The sequence below is a fragment of the Limanda limanda genome, chromosome 19 (assembly GCF_963576545.1).
Source record: "Limanda limanda chromosome 19, fLimLim1.1, whole genome shotgun sequence".
Taxonomy (NCBI): Eukaryota; Metazoa; Chordata; class Actinopteri; order Pleuronectiformes; family Pleuronectidae; genus Limanda; species Limanda limanda.
The window spans coordinates 18,578,008-18,601,370 of NC_083654.1; the positions used below are offsets into that span (position 1 = coordinate 18,578,008).

Consider the following 23,363-nt stretch of genomic DNA (forward strand, 5'->3'; position numbering starts at 1 on the left):
ACGTATAAACATCCTGTGAACACACACACTCACACACACTCATACATAAACTTGAAATGGTTCAGACAAAACTAATTTGTACTATAAAATATACAATTGAACAACAAACACAGCACTTATTAGCCAACTTCTTGACTTAACTTCAAAGTGAAAAAAGGCAAAAAATCTGTGTCTGGTTAATGTGGAAAAGATTAAACGTGATTCCGTGGAGCAAAGTGTGTGTGTGTTACCTCTTTAAGTACACGATACGTGAATGGCAGTGTCGTAATGATGACTTCATGTTAAGGTGGATACTTTTACTTTTGGTGGGTTTTTAAAAAAAGGGCGGGGGGGGGGGGTGACGGGAGAATATGATGACACCACAACCAAGCAGGCCTCTGTGAGTGAGAGACACAAAGTGCACACACCACCAACACTAGCATAAAATAGTTTACTGAAACACGTCGGATCCACCAGCACCACCTGGCGTGGCGTAGCCCCTGCACCGTAGCTCCAAACAGATCAAAGTCACACTCGTATATGCAAACAGATCCACTGAGAATCAACACATTGCTTGTTTTTAGGGATACCTAGCAAAGTCTATGCAAATATATTCATATGTACATACACGTCGTTGAAGCTGAAAAGCTATTGTACTTTGTCGCCAACTGAAGCGGTAGAAATATAGAAAATGTCTTTTTTCCTTTTCACTTTTCGAAACACGGCAAAGAGCTAAGGAGAGCTATAGAGAGCTAAAGAGGACATCAAAGCTTTTTGTATAAGGAGTGATTTTTATACAAAGTCAGAATTCCTACTTCTGGACGACTAACAGACCTTCAAAACGGATTTTTCTTTTTAAATACCGACAGATAAAGAACACTTGGACTGAAGGAACCAAATACTTCCCTACCTCGAAAAAAAGCCACCAGAGGCTCAGAAAACTTGTACTATGCTTTTTAACTGGATGGCGTCTACTCCCGGTAATAAGCTGAGGGACTGTGGCTGGAGTTCTGGTGCAACGATTTCCGTCTGAGCTCCAGAGGCGATGAGTGAGAGGACGGGAGGAGCGCTCAGTCCGAGGAGAGAGTGACGACAAATTCAACGCTTGAAAAGCATCAACAGTTTCTAGTTCTCGCCGGTTTTCGTGAGTGATCACTCGTCAGTGTCCCCGCACCGCGTGCATGAGGCTTTTGGCATTTTTTTCTTATTCCTACAGAGAGGTTGACATTGGCACTCGGGCAAAGTGCTCGGCTCCACGGCAGCAAAGTGCCACTTGAGTGCTCGGGCCTGCCTGGGTAAAACGCTCACCTAGGGTCCCTGTTTGAGTCTGTTTAGTGTCGCACAGATGCTCAGTCCTCAAGGTGTCCGGATTAAGATATTTCCAATAGTGCAGTTTACAAGTGCTTTACCCAAGAATGGACAGCACACGATCCCAACGGATTTCAAAGAAGCAGGAAGTGGCGAGTCGTGCAGCAGAAGTCCTATCGCGCTGACAAGCCACGGGATCATATTGAGAACAATGCAGCAGATCTCAATGTAAATACATGAAGGGGATGCAGAAAGCGAGTGAAAGAGGGATATTTTTACGCTCGAGTCAGATTGAAAGGCTAAGTGCCTTGTTTCTAACAAAAAAGAAGTTACTATACGTGAGTCCATTCAAGCAAGAAGGCTTTAAAATCTACTCGCCCTCTATTCCAGGGGTCTAAATATCCAGCAGAGCACTAAACCCTCCTTCCCTCACTCAGAGCGAGATTTTTATTTTATTTTTTAAATGTTTTGGATTATTAAATTTTTTAAATTATTTTGGCAAAGCCTCATAAGTCTGGGTGACGCAGTTGAGTGGTGTGATTCTGGAAAGAGCCAGATGCATGAGGATAGTGTCACATGGCAGTGCGGGTTGGGGCAGTGGGGGGTGTAAGGATGAGTGGGTGTGTGTGTGTTGTGGGTGTTTAAGTGTCACCATAACTTCACAGGGGGGGGGGGGGGGGGTGGGGTGTGCAGAGAAACGGTGCCGGTGCATCTATGTGACCCAGGTGTCCAATCTTATGCGCTTCACGTTCCCTCCCTCCTGCTCCGGATCGTTCGACACCCTGAGGAGATCAGCCGAGGAGCTGAAGTCCGGCGGCAGGGAGCGGTTTGCTGAACCCGTGGAGCCTCCGACTCCGCCTCCTCCTGCACCTCCAGGGCCGCCGCCGCCGCCTGCACCGGTGTCATCACGATCGCTGCCTTCGAAGGAGCTGGCGTTGCTGCTGACGCTGTTCGCAGGCGAGCGGCCGGTCGGGGGCTCCAGGCACAGCAGGGAGCCGGGGTACTGTGGGGGTGCGGTCAGGATGGCTCCCCCCGAAGTCGAGGACGATGTGTTGGAGGAAGGGAGAGAGCAAGCGCTGCCGTGATCCCGGCCTGGCGAGACGGGCTCCGACTTGATGCTCACGCTGGAGTTGGTGTTGAGGGTCAGCATGGCGCCTTGAGGTATGTGGGTCACCGGCCTGGGGACAAAAATCACGGAGGAGGACAGAGAGGGGAAGAAAATGGAGGATACGGGACAGAGCAAAGAGGAAAGGTGAGGACAAAAAAAACAGACGAATGATTAACGACTTGACAAAGTTGTATAAGAAGCTGGAAAGCGACTCGCGTCAAGACAAAAAAAACCCACGTTACAAGGCACAGCACCGACAGGGAAAAGCCACACTCAATTATTCAACAGCCCAGTCAGTTCTGAGCCTCTTCAAAGCAGAAGTGAACACCCCCCCACTGCTCCCAACAGATCAACAGAACAGCCCAGGAAGCGTGAAATGATCGGTGTGACAGGGTGATTCGCCGTGAGTCAGCCATGATGTGAACAAGCTACAAATGATAAACAGAAAATAATCTCGGGGTTAGAGAAAATGGCGGAAAACCGGAACTAGGTCCCTTTCCTGTTTGACTGCAGACGGCACCACACATGCTTAGGGAAGGGAGGGAGGGAAGGGTGGGAGGGAGGGGGGGGGGAACAGCCAAAAGCGCACAGACACACAGGAAAAAGGAAGTGTGATACAGTACCGGCCCAACCACTCATCTCTACCCAAGAGCAGGTTGGACGGAGAGCCAACACTGTGGGGAGAAAAAATGTTGGAACCCAAATCAAAAAGGGAAGAGGTGGATTAGAAGGCATGTGTGGAGAAAAGTGTGAAACATTATTGCGAGCAAAGGGTTTCGTCAACAACAGCAATAATGTTATAAATGATTGAGAACACAAGGAAACTAAACTGCTGGGTTCTGGTTCAAGTTTCACTAAAAATCCAGATTTGTGATAAATGTGGTTTTCTGCTCCAGAAACACGAGAATCAACTCATTTATCAGGACAGTGGGGATCTTTCTAATTCTGTCTTTGTAAAAAGTCTGTACGGTGGCCCTTAAGGATCAAACTGCACACAAGAGTACATGCAAAAATGTCAACAACTAAGACAATCTTTCTCCAGCAAATGTACTGAATCTTTCCTCTCAAGACAGAAAGAAATAAAAGACCAAGCATAAAAAAAGCAGGAGAGCATAAAAATGATGTATTTGTACTGCTTCTAATTTTGGAGTGCATTACTCTTTGTTTGTGCTGATTTAAGCATTTGCAGCATTTTCATGATTTTGAGCACTGGGCTTTTTTTCTTGCATTTGTTTGGTCCTTAGAGGCCACTGTACTTGTGCATGTTGCAGGTGCTGCAGCATGAAAACAAAGGGAAGGAAATAAGGAAAAAAGGTTTGATATCTAACAACAGGGGAAATCAAATTATTTGACTACACACGAATAGATTAAACTGAAATATTCATACGTAACCACTGCTGAATACGTTTACTGCATTAATTGGTTTAGTTTGGATATTATTAAAATACACTTTAATAGTGACTAATGGACAGTTTCTATTTAGCAAATTTGACTTTACTTCACTAACAGTAGAAATTCACAGTTTACCTTAAAACTGCTCAAATTATTTGCCTAATTTGTACTTTTACATTAAAATATATCCACAACCCTAAAGTTGAATAAATACAAATAAACAGATTAGATAAAAAAATATGCTAAATTGTGAAAAGCTTCAGTGGCCACATTTGTAAAGATGGAGAGAACTGAATTTTTCATTTAATTTAAGAGTATGAATATCCTGTAAAATTATAAAGATAAGATAAACTTAAACTAAATTTCATTACTACAATAAAATCAAAAATTGATTTCTTTTAGGAGCTCTTACTGGAATTCTCCTGCCTCTGGTTACTAAATGAGAGGTAGCAGCTGCAATTATGGCACAAGCCTTTCAAAGAGTGGCACCCAACCCCCCCCCTACAGACAAGGTCATGACATTTCACATACGAACACACTAGTAGTGGCTGTTCACCTCAGATTGGCAGCCAGACTGGACACCTGGCTACACAGCTCGCTGCTCTGTTTGTCCACGCCCCACATGCTGTGGACAAGAGGAGAGAACACACTTCAAGGATCTGGTGTTCACGCCACCGAAACCCAAAAGGAAACCAGCAGCGCTTCGTCACGCGGATGCTGCACTAAACAATGTTCTCAACGGCTGAGTACAGACTGCAGTTATCTATTCAGGTCTGACTGAGGAAAAAAAGGGTTTGAACCGGGCCTTAATAAGAGCAGGGAGGTCAAACTTCCAGACTGTGTAAACCTTTATGAAGTTCACAGAATTTATAGAAATAGTGTCCCTGCACGAGCCGTGTTTAAGGTTGGGACTAGTTAACCATTTAAATAACCTGTTTTTAGGGAGTTTGTATTGTTCTGCTTTTTACTTTGACACATTCTCTCTTTCTCCTCCAAACACTGCATCTGCATCCTGCCGAAGTCCATCAACTCCAGAAAAACTGAATCGTGTTCAGATTGATGTTATGAAGGCGCTGAGATGGTGAGATGCTGGTGAAGAGACCAATTCACTTAAGAGAGAAGGATGTGAATTGCTTGCATATCAGGTCATGGTATGGAGAGCATGCACGCTGCCTGGGAGGGTCAGTAGTAAAGTATTTCAGCGTTAAGAGGAAAAAGACTGAGAGCTTCTTTAATCTCCATCACCACCACCAACGTCATCCCCGGCACCGGAGGAGAGGGATGGCGGAACTTTTCAAAAACCAGGTTTGAAGTTGCAGGGATGAGAAATGAAAGAATGGACTTACACCAAGTTGCTGAGTGATTGAAGATTTAGTTGCTGCTGCTGCTGCTGCTGCTGAGTTTGCTGTTGTTGCTGCTGTTGCTGCGGTTGCTGCTGTTGCCATGAAGACGGCAACAAGCCACCAGGTGACGCCAGAGCATGTAAAGCAGTGATGTCCGCGCTGGTCAGCTGGTACTCTGAGAGCATGAGGGACAAAAGAACCAAGACAAACAAAACTCTTGATTTCTCATTTGGCTAAAAGTGCACGTTCACTCCCTGAGCTCGTACAGAATGTTGAGCTCACCTGTGTTGTACGCTGTGGGCATGGCGGAGAAGGGCAGCCCCTGTGCCAGGAGGCTCGGTGTGGCTATGGAGACCACCGGCGTGGTGAGGGTTTGTGCCCCCTGGGCTCCGGCCGCCAGCCGCTGGGCGTTCTGCCAGAGATGTCAGGGACATGTTAAACCCCGCAGAAACCGAAGGACCAACTTTCAGATGCAAACAAAAGCTAAAGCTAAGACTTCCAAAAATGTAAATTCCGACATGCTGGTGATGACAATGAGCTAATGGCAGGATTCATAATGATTTACCAAGTCAAGTAAATCTCAGACGCAAATGGATTGACTATCAGGAGGTTTGTGATGACATGCATCAAAAACACTTTGCTTGTTTTGAGCCATAAAAGCTGTGGAGACTTTACATTAAAGGCAAATCACATATGTATTAGGGTACAGTCATTTTCCAAAAGTTGCATCCTTTTCAAATTAAGTCTTTTAAGTTAAGTTTCACATGTTGAAAGACCCCAACGATGATCCCACTAGTACTGGTGTACTATTTCCATCATCTAAATGTGTATTATATAATAACTTATCGTTTTTAAAAGATATTTCCTTGGCATTATAGCCTTTATTTGATGGGACAGGATTAAGTGTGAAAGAGCCCAACCAGGTGAGCTGTTGGTAACTCTGAATTTCAAGACCACATTTACCTTCAGAAATAAATCAAATGAAATGTCCACGGTGAAATAATAGAAACACAAAGACACCAACTTAGAAGCCTCTTTTAGAGACATTTTCTGTTGACTGACTAATTGATTAATTATTTCAGTCAGAATACTAGTATAAATCTAATATACTGCACAATACACACTTTATTTTTGGCAAAACTTTCCTGAGATTGACAACATTTCACACTAAACTTAGATACATTTACTGAAGTAAATAGTATTTCTCCAGTTGTTCAGGCGGTTTAAAACAAGCTGGAAGTGCCTTGTTTGCCTTGTTTGCTACTGCAGGATCTAGTTGAACTTGTGAGTGAGCGTGCAGCTGATCTCATGTTTCTCCAGTGGATGTCACTAAAGGCTTTACAGTACTCCTGCCTGGCTGCTCTACAACCATGGTTCCTTTTTAATGTCTCAATCCCTCACTCTAAGAGAAGGCTAACGGGGGTCAAAGCTGCTGCCTGCTCAGTGTTTGTACATTAAGTTGGACATTTAGATGACAGAATATTCAGTGATTCTCCTAAACAGCTGCAGCAGACACGCCACTAGATCTGTGCAACTGTTACTGTGAGGTTTTATTATGACGTATCGCTGCTGGAAGAGACAAATCTCCGAAGAAGCACAATACACTAGAGCCTGCTTCGGCTGAGTTATATCACAGATAAAAGCAAAATGAGGTTCTTTGTAAGAGGGGAAAAAAACAAAAGGTCTGCATATAAAAGGCCAAAAATGCAATAATTCTGCTCTGGAATTACTCATATATTGTGAGACTGATCATCCTGAGAGGAAACATTGGGCCAGAGTTATGAGTGTAACGCTGCCGAGAGAGAAGAGGAGGGGGGGACGTTAGACTGGAGAGAAGGGCCAGATTCAATTAACTGCCTCTGTGAAGAAGTGAGGGAGGGCGGCAGGGTGAGGGTGATGAAAATGAATCACTATCCTGTGGAAAATGAGATTCTTACCTGACAACTTTGAGTGGAATTGTACGAGAAATGACAATCATGCGGCACCAGCAGCCGAAATCAGCCCCCGCCATCCACCACCTCTCTCTCTCTGAGTTTATTCAACTTACATGAAAATTAGATTTTACTGGAAAACTCACTCACAAAGTTGTTTTATGCGATTCTGATTTAATTTGTAATATTTTTTATTGTGAATAAGAACATTTTGCCGCACAATGAATGGTATCGTATAAAAAAAGTAGCAAGTTTAGAAAGCTGTAACTAAAGATTTGGTTTTATTTTTAAGGTGTTGTTGTAAAAGCCTTGGAGCTACATATATAAGATGCAACTGCAGCAGGAGATTGAGTTAAATGCCTTTAATGTAATTCCAGTTTGAAACGTCTCTAAGTGATGGTGAGAATGAGAGTCGGTGTGAGCGTCAGTGAACAGGGGAACATGCTCTGTGGCACTTAGCTCCACGATGCCAAGTGAAAAGACACCCATGCTTTCAGTGGTATCATTATATGAAGGAAATGTGCCTTGTTGAAAACTGATGAACACTCAAGGACAATTCTCAAGGCCTGTGTGACATAAACCTTTCTACGTTTTTCTCTGAGAAGATCACGATCCCAACTCTACAAAACAAAACCACCATGAGCCCTGAACGACATGCAGTCAAGGTTGGAACCACAAACTGAAGACTTCCTCAAGAAATGTCAGTGGAGCAAGACCAAAAACAATGACAAGATCTTGCACAGTTTCGTAACCATGCTAAACATGTGTGAACAGTCGATAATCATCGATTCATGCGAGTGACTGACGTCGGGAAAAATCACCTCGTTTACCAATTCCAGCTCATCATCTGTCTGCAAAGGGCGGTAACAGACAGGGTTACAACTCTGATCCAGGTTTGTAACCAAATACTCAATTGAATCGTTAAAAAGACCAGACAACAATCATCATTTGATCCATTGCGCGAATAAAAATATTGATTAAACGTGATAACAACAGCTTGGGGAAGATTGTGTGATTTTGTTAAAACCTAAAGTGAAGATGGAAACACAAATTATGTTTCCAAGGTCAAAAATTATCTTTTAATCTCTACTGAAAAAAGTGTTTCAACGATCTGTTGGTGGTTATGAAACAGTCAAACAGTGGCTATGAGTAAAAAGGAGACTTCTGAAAAAGCTCAGTTATGAGAAAACACATCAGTATGTCAGTGGGAGCTGATGATTCATCCAAGACTTTGCCAGAGTAAATAATGAGATGCTGGACCTCAAGTATGCAGCAGAAATCTTAAATGTAAAAAAACACAAAATAAAAAATAATCAAACTAATTCTTGATTTTCATTTAACTTTCAGTTTGAAATGTCATTGTCTAACTCGTAATATTTCCGATCAAATCTTCAAGGTTTTAGCTTCAGATATGATTCACTTTGTTATCATTAGTTCTTAACAATCTCACCCAACTGAGCTGTTTAACAGAGGTGAGAACAGTTAAATCCTATAAAAAGTGTCATTATTTCCAGGATTCAACGTTGACTGAAAGGACCCAGACAGGAACAAGCTCAGTTTGGTTAAGCTCACCATCTGCATGAGGCTCTTTCCGCCCTGTGAGGTGATGACTCGGAGGTCTGGCTTGCGGCTGTTGACCATCTGGGGGCTGGGAGGTGGGGGTGGAGACTTGGCTGGAACTACTTTCCCCTGACTGTTGCCGTTGGAAACGGTGAGGAGGCCTGGGGAGGCCCTGGCACTGTTGTATCCATTAGCTGCGGGGGAAACAGAGGTGTGAATGGACAGGAATCGTTAGGAAAATCAAACAGGTGAATGGAGACAGCGGGGCACTGACGCTGTGTGCACTCAAATTATTGTTAAGAAAAAAAAAAAATCTATTCCGAGAGGCTCTAAAATGAAAAGGAATGTCAATCTGGACTGAATCAAAGTGTTTGAGAAGCCAACAGAAAGAAAAATCCACATCTAATGAGACCTAACTAGATGATGTTCAAACCTCTTTTGTTAGAGAGGTTTGATTTATATTAATCCTTCTAAAAATGATAAAATCTGCTCTTTGAAATATCTACATTTCTGCAAATAATAACTATAATATTGAATCAATAAGACATTTTCTAATCTAAATATCACATAAAATTAAGCACACAAATACCTTTTCCAAATAAAAACATTTAAAACAAGAACTACAAATAATTCCAATTGAAAGAAAACAATTTACATCCGCCATAATGTTAAAAATATATGTTTAAGGCGAACCACATTCTGAGGGGAAGCACTGGGAAACTATGTCTATTGATGAAACTTATGGAATCATCTGGTCCCTCAAAGGCACAATCAGAGATGATGGTGCAGAGGAGGAACCTTGGAGAGGATTTAAGATGAATACAAACTAAACAACTTAAGAACCTGCTCAGGTTCTGAACAAATATAATCATACTCACGGACTGGACTTGGGCATCCTCCATTTGAATTGTTCAGGTCACCTCCCAGAAGAGCACCTATTGTAGAAAGATTAAATTAATAGAACGGATTATCATTATTGTAGCCATCACAAATCAGTGGTAAATTACTTTTCTGAAACATTGTGTAGACACAGTGTTTCTGCTATTGGTAGTAAAATAAAAAAAAATAAAAAACAACATGTAGCACTGAACTTTATGATGTAATGGAAAGCTCAGATGTCAATGGAAATCCCCAAATATAGTGTGCGTGTGTGTGTGTGTGTGTGTGTGAATGTTTTTCACAGAAAAATATAGACAGGTGTAAATATTTCTTTTTTTGATCTTATCTCATTTTAACCATCCGTTTTGCACTTGTTCTGATTATTATTCTCTACTGCACTTTTTTAGCACAGCTACAGTTTGCAATCTTGCATTTCACTGGGCATATTGTTCATCTTTGAATCTCGAATACTCCAGAAAAATATTAACTTAGGTGAACAGAAGACTTAAGCTTAAGACTTAAGAAGAATTAAAATCCTCTGAATTTTTAAGGCAGGAGGAGGAACAGCAGACAGAGGCAGGAAAAGACGTATTAACTCCGGTACTACTTGTTTGTATGATGCAGCTATGCACTGATAATCAAAACATTAGAAGGGACATTAAAAAAAATCTCAAGTGCTGTTCAGCAAGTAGTTTTTAACCAAAGCCAAACACAGCACAACAGTCTAGAGTTAAAGAATGTACGCTGCTCCCTGAGGATTTACTCAGCTCATTACATGTAAAGATAAGGGGCAGGGTATCTACTGTAGGTCCGTGGTTACCTAACAACGGCGAATAACAACTGGCAATAACGGTTACAATCATAACAAAGTTATTGTTGAGGAAGTACACAAGAGGAGGATTTAAGTTCAGATAGTGTACAAGAAGAAAAATGGCTGAACAAAAAGGGGAACATTTAGAATTTGTTTTTGAAACTTTACCTACAATAATTTTCTTATATGCAATTGCTCTAAAAAAAAAAAAAACGACTTGAATCCTGCCGCACTCAGCAGAATCGCTCTCTCACCTGCACTCGCTGGTCGCTGTGGCAACCCAGGAGACACCGTGTTTCTCTGAAGAGCTGGTTGCTGTGGTGACAGGAGGTGGGTATCCGTGAGAGACGATGATGTTACATAGGAGGTAGTTACCAGTGTGTTGCCAGGGTTACTGAATTGCAGTGTGCCTTGACTGGACGCCTGGACTGTGACTGGCATGGAGAAGGTCTGGGGAGCCGTCGATTGCTACGAAACGGAAAGAGTGAATTTAACTTTCAGTCAAAAAGTCACCGCTAGGTTTCTTCAACATCACTGTTTTCACCTTAAAACCTGTTTTAACTGATTATTTGTGTCCACTTGGTGGCAGTGGAAATAAGCGGTTGACAGATCAGTTGATATGAACTTGTCAGCAAACAGTTGCTTGTTTACACATTACTCTACGAATTGTCATTTCATTCTGAGACGTTTCTCTGGCCTCCTACGTGGAACCGTCTCCAGCGACTCCTGAGGGAAATCTCTGGCTCTTTGACTGTCAAATGAAAAAGCACCAGCTCTGAACGTGTCTGTCGGCCATTTCGTGCAGAGGGACTCGTGTGCAGAAGATTTTAGAGCTCTTAACTTTGCAGTGAGAGCGACGACAATGAATAAAACACTGCATTTGTGGACCGAATTGCTAACACAGGAGTTGAAATGCTCATTTTAAAGTTTTAAAGGGCATCTCTGAAGGTTCATCTCTACAAGCTCACCCTTTCACAAAGCCATGTTTGGGCAACCTAATGTAATGTTGATGGACTTGCATTGAAGCTCACATTAATCTACACATAGCTTTGTGTGAAGTCTTAAATGCCATGAACAAACGTTTAACATAAACACTCAACATGGACATTTTGATCAGGATCTCATGAATTTGGTTAGTAAAGAAAAAAAGATCATCGTACACTTGAAGTAAGAACTTGACTGATTAACCTAACACCAACATTTCTGGCATGTTGCAAAGCACTCTGTGACAAAATGTGTGAAAAAAAAGAGAGGAACTTCACAACAATTGTTTCCTGTGGCTAAACAAACAAACAGAGAATAATAACAGAAAGCGTCTGAGTCTACAATTGAGAAAAGCAGAGTGGTAATTACCAAGATTACCCGTGTTACACAGTGTTCAGACACTCAACAATTACACAACTTTTTTTCCAGGCATTAAACTCAATTGGTTAATTTTCTCGTCTCAGTGGCAGTTTCTAGTTCCTTTAACTGAAAAACTACCATCTGTTGGAACAGAGCAGAGTCATGTCAGAGAATAGTTGATTCTTATCACATGAGGAGGGGAGAGTTGACCGACAACGCTGAAGGTTTGAAGTCAAAGCCAACAGCAATAGTGCCAAAAGGGAACCTGAAGACATCGATGAGACAATCTGCAGAAATTGCCTTCTAATCTACACACATCTTGAAGTAACACCACTAGTCTTAGGGTGACTGCAGTGACACACGTCCTCTCTCGTAAAATATCCGGTGTAATCTGTAAAACTTGTGTTGTCGAGAAGTTCTCCTCACCCTTGCATCCCTAATGCTCTGTATGGACGATAGGAACATGAAGTGTAACATGCAGGTTGGACTTACTCCGTAGCGTTTGAAGAGAACATCCAGGTCCTCTGTGGTTTTACGGTACTTGTCATCATTTAATGGACTTTGGTCGATGGAGTCTTCACCGTCCGGCTCTGGACTTTCACAACCATTGAAGCCTTTCTTTCTCAAAGTCTACAAAAGTGTAAAAGAAAGGGAATGAGTGTCAGTCAAAGATGTGAGGAGCTTATTTTTCATAATAGAATCGTTTTAAGGTTCAGCATGCAAGAAATGTATAAACATGGAATACAAGTTTTTCGATAAAGTACTGAAAAGCTATGGATTTACCTCAATGATATCAGCATTGGTCCGGCTCTCGTGAGGCTCATTGTACTCTGTGTATTTGAGTAAGACCTTGTCCATGTCGGTGCTGGCGTACTGGAACAGCTTGTTAGCGTGGTTGAAGATGATGAGGGCGATCTCGCAGTCGCACAAGACACTCAGCTCGTAGGCTTTCTTCATCAAGCCAAACTTTCGCTTCGTAAATGTCACCTGAGGGAAAACAGCGAAGAAAGATGGAGAGGAGGAGACAGGGCAGAAGGTGGGGGGGAATGAATGAGTTTTGGTTAAGTCGACTTAACTCATTTAAGGCTTAATATTTAGTGCTTTGCAGTATCGCCAGACTCAGTGAAGGTAAAAAAGTTCAGGTAAAAAGCCTGATTTAGTATTTCTGTAGAGATTTCGATGGTCATCTTTCTTTATTCTAGTCTCTCATATTTTTCCTTTGTGCAGCCCTTCTGTTCTCTATACATGAATCAGGGTTATGGTTAAAAATCTAAATGAAATTGAAAATTCAAGAGAAGAAAGAGCTGATGACCTATGCATGATCTAACTACTGATTCAACCCAAGCAAACAAAGTATCTTGGTCAAGGAAAAAAAAAAGAAGAAGTACACAAAGCTGCTGAGCTCATAGCTGAAAATGTGGATCTATCTAAAAGAACAGATAGTATTGAAGCCTGTAGAAAATTTGAGTTGTTAGTCTGAAGGACAGAAAAAAGCCACTTGTGGAACAAATTGACACATGAGTGTGCTGGGAAAAAAAACATGGAGGACTGAGAACCTGAGGCAAAGTGTGATGAAACTGAACTTTCCATAAGTGACACAAAGCAAACTATTCTGCAGAAGCCAGACTCATCTAATCACCCGTCCAACATCCTCCCTGCTGTGAAATTTGGTGAAGAAGTTGCAGTGATGGGACAGGAAGCAACAAATGGGTCTGACAGAGGCAAATTCTCAAGGACAGACTGTGTTACAGTACTTGAGACATTTCGCTCCAGGATATATGGATTTCTGAATGGGACAATGAAACATGAATAAATCAACAATGGAGGAGCTTCAGGATAAGTCAACTGTGCAAGACCGGAACAAAACTGAATCCAAGATCCATTGGGGTAAAGTCATAAAGTGAAACCAGACTTTTCAACCCCAGCGGGAAGCCATTTTTAGACATGAACTCCAGAAAATGTCCGGAAGATTGTGACCGGGACATTTTCCATATGAAGAACGCAGCAGGGGGTTGTTGGGGTCAGACACGTTCACATTAACATGACCCATGTCCTGGATAGAGCTTACAGGAGGCAGAATATGACTTTGGAATTCTGCTGCAGACATCAAGCCTTTTTGTTTATAGTTATATTTCTAGTTGTGTCTGTCACGTGCTGACATTTGCTGTCAACTTTTAGGTATTTTAAAGTGTTTTTGGTTTAGTCCTCAGTGCTACAGACAAAGAGAAAATGAAATGAGAGATAAATTAAGACTCACCTGCTTGTTCCTTTCATCTGTGATCCGTTGGATCTGAATCTTTTTCCTACCCATGATGCTTTGCAGTTGTGGAGACAAATGTCGCAGTCAGTCAAGTAGAGAAGTGCCTCTCTGAGGCTGAGAGACGGGGTGCAGACCACTACTCTTACTTCAGCCCAAAAACACTTGCACGGTCATTCATCAGAGGGACGGCACACACACGCATTTCTCTGCCCAGGTGTGGTGAGGCAACGTGGGTGACAGCAGCGAGAGAGGAGTGCAGACTGCAGAAATGTGTGAGGGTCGAGGAGGTCCTCAGTTCATCGTTTGTTCGCAGCCACTGTGGCGAGGAGGATGACACTGCTCTCCTGCATATGCGAGAGAGAGGGAGAGAGGGAGAGAGAGAGAGAAGGAAAGAGAGAGAGATACAAACGTCAAAGCATGACATGTGAGGGAAATAAATGGATAATATCTACATCAGATTACCTAATGCTGTCAAAAAATAATTAATTTGCTGTGTGAGAAAATGATTATAAAATGACAATGTAATTTGTGCTGTTCTGTCAAATGATCCTGGGAACAATGAAGACAACAATACTGTCTGATATAAGGGCAGGGGGGAACAGATGATTAAGGAAACTATAGAGTCAACACTTTGCAATACATAAAAGTTCAAGGTCAACTGCAACGTACTGGTACATTCTCGGGCTCACCATCACCACACAGAACTCATGTCGAGGAGAAGAGCTCTCAATTAAACAGATTTTTCATTAGAGTTTCTGCTTTTTTTCAAACTCTACCCAAAATTACGAATCTGTGTGTGTCCAAAGCAGACCCTGCCTGATTTATCGGTTGCCCGAAAAGAATTGCCATCATGAGCCTTTCATAGACATATTGGTATCAGCATTTCAGTCTGCCTATAAAACCAGATTCTGAATCTGATATTTGCATTGGCATCCGCCCCCGAACAACAAAACCCAGAACTCCTTAATTTCCCCTTTGAACAAGTTACATTATGTGACATGACACCTGTCAGTGGTAGAGCAAATTATGATATATAAAAAACACACAAATGAGCTATTCAACAAAACCCTGTGAGTTGTCATCTAACATTTTATAGTCACTTGTTAGGTTAATCAGTGATTAAATTAATTTATTACAGCCCTACATGGAAGTAAGATTTAGTTGAGCTGAGTCATCGCAATGTGAACAAGAAAACAGTCAGCAGTTTTTGACTCCACAAATGTAATACTTCAGTCCCTTAAGGGCCATTCACTGACAACACTGAAATAATCAATGTCTTTTTTTTAAAGGACAAAGTGAGAGGAGCTCTCCGTGAAAAGGACTTCAGGGAATAAAACTCGGTTTGGGCGGCTGAAGAAGACCTTCAAGAGGAATAATGGATTCAATGACACGCTGCAGTGCAAAAGCAAAGATCAATGTGCAAATGAAATGAAATTATATTGATGGCAATAGGATGATCACCTGTTTTGTGGATGACTATTAAAAGTATTAACACAGATGTGGATGTGATCACAGGTCAGGTGGAACATTCCATTGTTTACTTCACGTTCAGTAGCCGTATGGCATCAGAGGAGGGAAGTTAATGACCATACCAGCTTCAAACTTCTTGGCTCTCCTTCACCGTGTGTGCTCTGAATCACTACTTGGTATTCTGTATATTCATTACATTCTGAATTCCATCTTAATGCTTGTGTAAAAGGTCGTAAAGGTTATAAAACAAGACATGATAACAATGAGGAATGACGAAGCCTTGAGAACCAAGGAAACCGGTCACTCCTGTGTTACACACTGCCAACTAAACTACTGGACTTAAACTATTTGTCAAAAATAGTGATAAAACAACTTGTCAGAGGTTATAAATTGATGTCTTACAGATAATTCAAGACTGTTCAAGACCAAACTTGGTGGAGGGACAGGGCCTGGACGGGAAGATGTGGATTAGGACGTCTTTTACTATGCTTTATGACAATTCAATAATTCTGCTTATCAGACCACTTGAATTGTTTGGCCTTGATTGAGGGTTCTTGTTTTATATGCATCAGTGGTGTCTTGAATGAATATTTATAAAACTAAAGATAAGTTAATACGTTGCATTGAATACAAATTAATGAAAAATAATGAAAGCAACTTAGCATATTTATTAAATCCACAACTGTGAACTAATTTTACAATAGGGATGCAATGTACAATTATTCATATAATAATCATACACTTATCTCCGATTAGTAATATGTCAAGAGCAATGCTAATTCTGGTTGTTCGGGAAGTTTAAACTAAGTGCTCCATAATGACAGAGGATTCATGTTTTTAGTAATTTTTTGAAGATCAAGCTTTGAGTATCTCCTATTTGGCTTTTCTCTATTATCTTGTTTTAAATTAAATACGATTAAGTTTCTGGTCAAAACAAGAAAAGACATCCTAACTGATATGGATTTCTTGAGGCAGATGTTGATATGAGGGACTAAAAATGTTCCATTACTGATATACATCTATATGCAAACACTTGCTCCTCCTGATAGGCTGTTAAACTAACTTCACCCTTTATGATGTAGTTTGTGCTGTGGCAAAATGGCGACTTTGCGCATTAAAACTGTCTTCGCAGCAGCGCTGGGCACCACCCCAGATCATTCATTAGCTGTAACTGTTAGGAACCAACTGCAAACGATTACCCCAAAAAGATATATAGAAATATCCAACTGCTAGACGGGGTAATGATTACAGAACCGCATCTCCTTATTGGGTCCACTGACTTCTCCACTGTTGGGCTACAATATTATCTTTGATTAGGATGGAATTAACCAGAATGGGGTAACACTGCAAGGCTTGTGTATGGCCTCCGTCCCTCTCTGACTGCCCTCTGTGTGGTTGTACCCTCATTACTGTAATTGACACATTCATCCCTTCTCTTGCCCCTTAAGGCGCTGATGGCTCAATTAGGAGCTGGCCAGAGGACTGATTGGACGCCAAGATAATGAGGTCACCGCTTGGCTTTAACTGAGCCTGTATCCAGCCAAACCAAGCTCACTGTGAGAAACAGGAGGCAGATAGATGAGGAAGAAAAGAGTTTACAAGTCAATCTAAAGAGCCAATCCAAAGACAATAGATAGAAGACTATAATGGCGGCAATTTAATGACTTTTGGCTGGGACCCGTTTGCCTCATTATCTCTATGGGTGGGCATTTAGTCATTCTGGTTAAAAAAAAAAAAAAAAAAGATCCACACATAAGCCCCTTGAATCATCCAAGTGATGGTTATGCAACCCTTGAATATTCTTCTGAAAAAGCAGAGCACAATCAAGCTCAGGGTGGGCATCTGTCTGTTTTGGAGTAGCGTAATTAGTGGCAGTGACCTTTAGCGGATTATGCATTAGCCAATGAAACGGGCCAAAGCCATGAAACAAATAATGGTCAGAGCCTGAAACATAACTTGCAGTGGGGTTTAACCATCCATCTGAGTTGATGGGGGGGGTTAGGACGGCCTTAATGGCCCAATCACTGCTCCCGAAAGATGGACAGGTCTCCACTCATATCTTCTTGTGACTCTATATGAGCCCGACACTCATATCATTTAAATCTGTCAATCTGAATTTGTTCATTTTCTTGCCTATATGCTAAGATAGACAAAATGGGGATTTAACATTTTACTTAAGGAAACTTGAAAAAAAGAAACAGTTTGTTGCTGAGATTGAACATTTCCCTATAAATGCTGCGGAAGTCTTTGAGTGGAGTGTCCCTGTGAGCCGTGTTGTTAACAGGTCTGAATGGAAAATGGAAACGATTATCACCGACTTTCTCAAGAGGGCAGTTGAAGGTAATGCAGTTTCCGAGCAAAGAGAAAATGGAATTTTGGACAGCTGTCAGTTTCTCTTATTTCAAAAATTGAATCTCTTTTGGTATCTCCTCTCTGGTTTCACATATCTATAAAGGAATATATTCTATTGTTTTTTATTGCATGTGTACTGATGTATTATGCATCCACGACGTCTCGACAAATATTATGAATTATTTAATTTATTTGTCGAAGCACCAAGACTTTATATGACCAAGTGGGAAAAGGTGAAATTGCAAAGCTATAAAGGATGCCAACAACAGAGGAATCGAATGCCGTCTCAAGGTATTGTTGCTGTAGACTTTGAGAAACCCTCAGTATAATTTTGTTCATCCTGGCAGCAATTCACAGCCTTGTCAGCTCAAAGTCATATACAGCGGAACTGCAAGCTCCGATAACACTGTTATTTTGAGGATTTTAATAAAACTGTTTTGTTGAAGGGAGGGTTTTAGGCAGCCTGCATCTGCTGTGAGGCCGGTAGAGAAACAGGACTTCTGCATTTCAAACAATAAGGCGTCATTTCAGGACTAGCAGAACCTAGCTTTAAGCATATTAATAACCACACTGCTGGTACAAAACTGAGAGAGACTGCCCGGCATCCAGATGTTGACATGAATCCATCTGTAAGGATGGCACACAGAGGTGCATCACTCTGTCAAACTGGCCTACTTCTAAGTCCAGCCGCTTTGCTTCCTACCCTGGGATGGCGCGGGCGCATAAAACATGGCTGCTAATTTATAATGCACAAGCAAGCTAATTTCCACTGGATACACACAGATCCAGGTTAAATCACAAATCAGTGGCCTAATTAGAGTCTGACAGAGGTTGCTGGAGGGTATATGTTTAAGAATACTTATGGTAAATACAGCTATGCAAATGCTCCCAATCTATTGTCTATTCGCAGATAAAACTGGAATTTATTTTCCCGAAAATACCATCTTCTTCGCCGCTCCAAAACCGCAGTGTCACCGTTCTGCCACTAGGAGGCACTGATCTTAGAGTAGCGAAGAAAAGGTGACTTCAGGTAGCGCACCGTTAGCCACAGCGAAATAAAAATGTTAGCAACTTGGCAATATTTCGCGCCGGAAAGTCCCACAGGTAAAAACAGAGACGTGTATTTTCATAAACCGTGGCTGTTCTTTAACAGCTATTTAAAGGAAGTAATTGTTGTGTATTCCGGGATGTATTAATTTGTGTGGGTGTTTCCAGTAATGACAATCAAACTCGTTCTTTGAAATTCATTCTCTATATGTATTTTCCAAAAGGGATTAACCTGATCATATCATCCATCACTTCCATACAGGGGTTGTAGCATGCAGCTGTTAAAATACATTATGCAAGTATTAATAATTTGTAAACGCATTTGCATCGAATCGGCCGATACGCAAAGTCCAGGTATCGATACATGTCGGGGAAGAATGGTACAAGAAAGTGTCTAGAGTTTTGTACACAATCTGAGCTACTTTGGGGTTGTAGCATGCAGCTGTTAAAATACATAATGCAAGTATTAATAATTTGTAAATGCATTGGAATCGAATCGGCCGATACGCAAAGTCCAGGTATCGATACATATCGGGAAGAATGGTACAAGAAAGTGTCTAGAGTTTTGTACACAATCTGAGCTACTTTAATACCCAAACCTTTAACAGCTATTTAAAGGAAGTAATTGTTGTGTATTCCGGGATGTATTAATTTGTGTGGGTGTTTCCAGTAATGACAATCAAACTCGTTCTATGAAATTCATTCTCTATAGGTATTTTCCAAAAGGGTTTAACCTGATCATATCATCCATCACTTCCATACAGGGGTTGTAGCATGCAGCTGTTAAAATACATTATGCAAGTATTAATAATATGTAAATGCATTGGCATCAAATCGGCCGATACGCAAAGTCCAGGTATCGGCACATATCAGGAAGAATGGTACCAGAAAGTGTGTAGAGTTTTGAACACAATCTGAGCTACTTTAATACCGAAACCACGCACACACACAGACACACACACACGCACAGACACACACTTAAACCAGGAGAATATGGTTTTCCTTCAGGCTCTTGTTGGAGGGAAGCAGAGCAAATGCAGAGCAGGGCTTTCTGAACAATAGCTCCCTCACATGTTACAGTTACACTCTCCTTTAATAGCATTACACAACGTTAGATCTGCTTTGTGTGGTTTTAAAAAAAAAAAAAAACACACAAAAACATTTGCTGTTAACAAAGTGGGAGCAGGACTCATCATAAGCTATTCTGTGCACATTATGACAGATGGAAGTCTGGAGACTGGGGGGAGGAGGTGGAGGTGGTGGTGGTGGTGGGGGGAGGTAGGCCCACTGGCTGCAGACAGGGGGTTGGTTGAAGTGGGGGGGGGGGTTCTCGTTTGACAGGCCGGTTTGAGGTCGTGTGTCTTCATTTGGAACAAGAGCTCCTTGCACACAGCAGAGTAAAAGGACGACAGGCCATTTCACAAGTCTCCACTGTACGAGTCAGCCATTACCTTCCTCTCTCTTCTCTCTCTCTTTTCTCTCTCTCTCTCTCTCTCTCCACCCAGTGCACTGGTTCCCAAATGTATAAATACAAACCAGCTCTAGAGAGATATATATAAAGGCTTATTTACTTGACATTTAAACCGTTGAGCAAACGAGGGGGAGGGAGGGAGGAGAGGGAGGAAGGGGGGGGGGGCGCAGGAAGGAAATGTATCACTCCACTTACCCTGTGAAATATTGCTGATAAAAAAAAAAAAACAGAAAAAGGAAAACCCCCACGAAACACGCGTGGTTCCGCTGCGGAGCCGTGACGTGTCCCCCCCGAGGAACCTGCGTTAATACCCCGCGTCGCTGCGGCGGCGTCGTAGTTCACGCAAATCCTCGTCCCGCATTTTATATCCAATGTTTTAACGTGGAAGTAACTCGTCTGTCCACCCGGGCGATAACAGTGAACCAGTGTGACGACCGACGTCATCCACATCACCGCGGTGACGGACACGCCGGAGAGCCAATGGGGAGCGGCCGGGCCACGCTGCTGGCCAATCGGGAGTCCGCGCTGCTGCCGAGGTGGGCGGGGCCTCCTGCGAGAGAGGACATGACGGAGGTGACGGCCATGTTGTAGCAGTGGTGTGTGTGTGTATCCCTCCGCCGCCTCAGTATTTACCTTTTGCATGATTTTGCATGTAGGGGGGGAAATGTCACCGTGGCCACCGCTGTGTTGCTGCGCTGCTTTCCATAACCGAGGTCCGCTAGGCCCGGTGCTCCCGGGTGCTTCCCCCCCGGCCTGCGAGCACCTCGGCCCCGGGAAAGGTTGTCCATCGTCCCGACGTGTCATCGCAGCGTCGCTTCTCCTCTTTGCAGATTGACATGTGTTGTGTTAACACATCTGCCACAAAATGTGTCAAATGAACTGAGACACAATCATTCACGCGTAATACACCGGTACTACGCGTTATATTAATATGTAAATCTCATCTGGTTGTACACAGACCTACTTTACCTACAGTCACAATATTTACACATAAATCCATACAACACTCACAGAGCCGGATCATCCCACCAGAGGGCCCGAAGGGAAGTGGGCCCCTGTTCCAGCCAGTCCACCCCAATCTTATCGAGTTTGTTTACAATATTTTAAAATACACATTTATTTATGTATAGTAAAACTAAATATCAACAAATATACTATACTGGTTGTACACAGACCTACTTTACCTACTGTCACAATATTTACACATAAATCCTTCAACATGCTCACTGTGGACATCGATGACGTTCAGGTTCGGAGGGAAGTGGGCCCCTGTTCCATCCCGTCCACCCCAATCTTATCGAGTTTGTTTACAATATTTTAAAATACACATTTATTTATGGGAAATAAAGCTTAATATCAACAAATATACTATACAGGCGTTAAAGTGGAGTGTGAATAGCCTGTCGGGACCCAAAAACATTAAAATAATATTCTGGTTCAGGTTTGCTCACGTTGTCGAGGCGATGCTCCTCGGTCTCGGGTTAGGTTTGGACACAAAACAAGCAAAATGTCTGTCGGGTTAAGATCAGGTGAAAAAAACTGGATCACCATAGTGCCCAATTATAACTTCTGTTTTTGATGGTGCTTTAGTGGTGCATTATCCTCAACAAAATATCAATTAAATCAAATTACAACTAAGTAATTGCCAGTTAATGGCCTTTGAGGGCAATCGCCGGGCAGTTGTCCACATTTCCATGATGATAATATAGTTTTCAATAGTAACAACAACATCATTTGCACTGCTATGGAGATTTGCATAGCCTACATAATAATCCTGTGTGTAAAATACATATGCACTAGATAGTTTGTTGTCCAGCCGCGTTGATGCAGTACCGGCAGGGGAAGCCTTTTAAATCTAGGTCAAAGTCTAAACTTAATTTAATCCGATTAGGTTTGTGATTCTATAAACTCAGGTATTTCCTGGTAGCAGTCGATGGAGCAGAGTCTATTCAATTAGACAGGAGCCTGCTGGTGTTGCCAAGATGGCTAATGGGAAGACTTGCCTATAAGGACTTTGGTAAAGGGACGGTGTGCAGCACCTTGACATCAAGTGAAAGCTGCATTTAACATGAGTTGTTTTTGATTATGATCATAATTATTAAACTGCTGTTTAATAATTAACCCACCAGAGCAACTGACTGCCAGGAAACCTACGTACCGGTTCAACGTTCTTGCAAGATAAGAAATCAACATATAGGACCATTTTGCATAACCCCAGATTACATATAATTACTATGTTTAACTGTTTTTATGCTTAAACCTCTCCGGTATTTTTGCATAAATATGTATTGCTACTGCAGTACTGTCGGTGTTGGGGGAAAAATTCAAACTATTAGACTGTGAAGCTGTGAAGGAACATGGAGGAGCCAATCAGCTCACAATACAGAGAGCAGTGGGTTAAGGGAGGTCAGAAGGAGGTTTCATTTGCAAATGTTTGCCTTGGGGCTTGCAAATATGTTAACTCAGTCATGGTTATCATACATGCTATGAGCTGGATGAGCTGGATGGCCTGAATGTGCGCTGATGCTCCAGGAAGTTAAAACACGATAGTATACAAAACCTAGTAATGTGCTCTCCACGTTATTCTTCTTCTCTCTGAGTTTCTAGGCAGACTTGTGTCCTAGTTTAAGAACATATGCTGTTTCAGACCCAGTGCTGCGGACCAGAGGGAATAGAGAGGCTGACGGAGATAAAACGCATGACATCTTGGAGATATGCCTCACAGGGGCCATCTTGGATGAGAAACAGAGTATCAAAGCCTGGCTTGATTTATTGGATTCAAACCCATAAAGTACAAATATGTATGAAGATGAGTCACAGACTGAACCAGCTCAGGCATGGACATCTATGAACCATGGAGAAGAGCTAAACACTAGAGGATTATAACACTCATGCCTCCAAGAGAAGCAGAAAGCCTGTGATGACCCGCACGGGGTTGACAAGTTCGAAGTAGCTGTTTTGGAAGTCCAGCATTAAATAGAAACTGAACCTCTGTATAATTTAATGTCCAGAGGCAGATATAACAAATGAAATGCAGGGCAGAGAGATCAGGCAGCGAAGGAAGAGAAAGATCAGCTGAAGAAACTCAAGAATGAATTGGCCTCGGGC

At 42.1% G+C, this 23,363-nt stretch overlaps 1 protein-coding gene across 3 annotated transcripts; it reads right to left on the bottom strand.

Annotated features, from left to right (window-relative positions):
* Positions 1 to 1,996: 1,996 nt before the first annotated feature.
* LOC133026105 (myocyte-specific enhancer factor 2D homolog) lies at positions 1,997 to 20,667 on the bottom strand. 3 transcript variants are annotated; one of them, XM_061092962.1, is made up of 12 exons: positions 20,451 to 20,667; positions 13,913 to 14,259; positions 12,439 to 12,642; positions 12,148 to 12,285; positions 10,566 to 10,779; positions 9,500 to 9,556; positions 8,634 to 8,815; positions 5,413 to 5,542; positions 5,134 to 5,305; positions 4,344 to 4,412; positions 3,019 to 3,069; positions 1,997 to 2,465 (listed from the first exon to the last, which is right to left on the bottom strand). In XM_061092962.1, exons 2-12 carry the CDS (start codon positions 13,964 to 13,966, stop codon positions 2,000 to 2,002), a joined length of 1,737 nt encoding a protein of 578 aa, XP_060948945.1. In that variant the 5' UTR covers positions 13,967 to 14,259; positions 20,451 to 20,667; the 3' UTR covers positions 1,997 to 1,999. The 3 variants fall into 3 exon arrangements, with proteins under 3 accessions (XP_060948945.1, XP_060948946.1, XP_060948947.1); XM_061092963.1 differs by lacking the exon at positions 3,019 to 3,069; XM_061092964.1 differs by lacking the exons at positions 3,019 to 3,069; positions 4,344 to 4,412.
* Positions 20,668 to 23,363: the final 2,696 nt, after the last annotated feature.

Excerpts from the sequence above, each read along its gene's own strand:
- LOC133026105 (XM_061092962.1), bottom strand. The coding sequence starts at position 13,966 with ATGGGTAGGAAAAAGATTCAGATCCAACGGATCACAGATGAAAGGAAC. Across the intron at positions 5,543-8,633 it reads GAAAGAGCCTCATGCAGATG|AACGCCCAGCGGCTGGCGGC; the intron begins GTGAGCTTAACC and ends CATCTCTGGCAG. Across the intron at positions 5,306-5,412 it reads GCCCACAGCGTACAACACAG|AGTACCAGCTGACCAGCGCG; the intron begins GTGAGCTCAACA and ends TCATGCTCTCAG.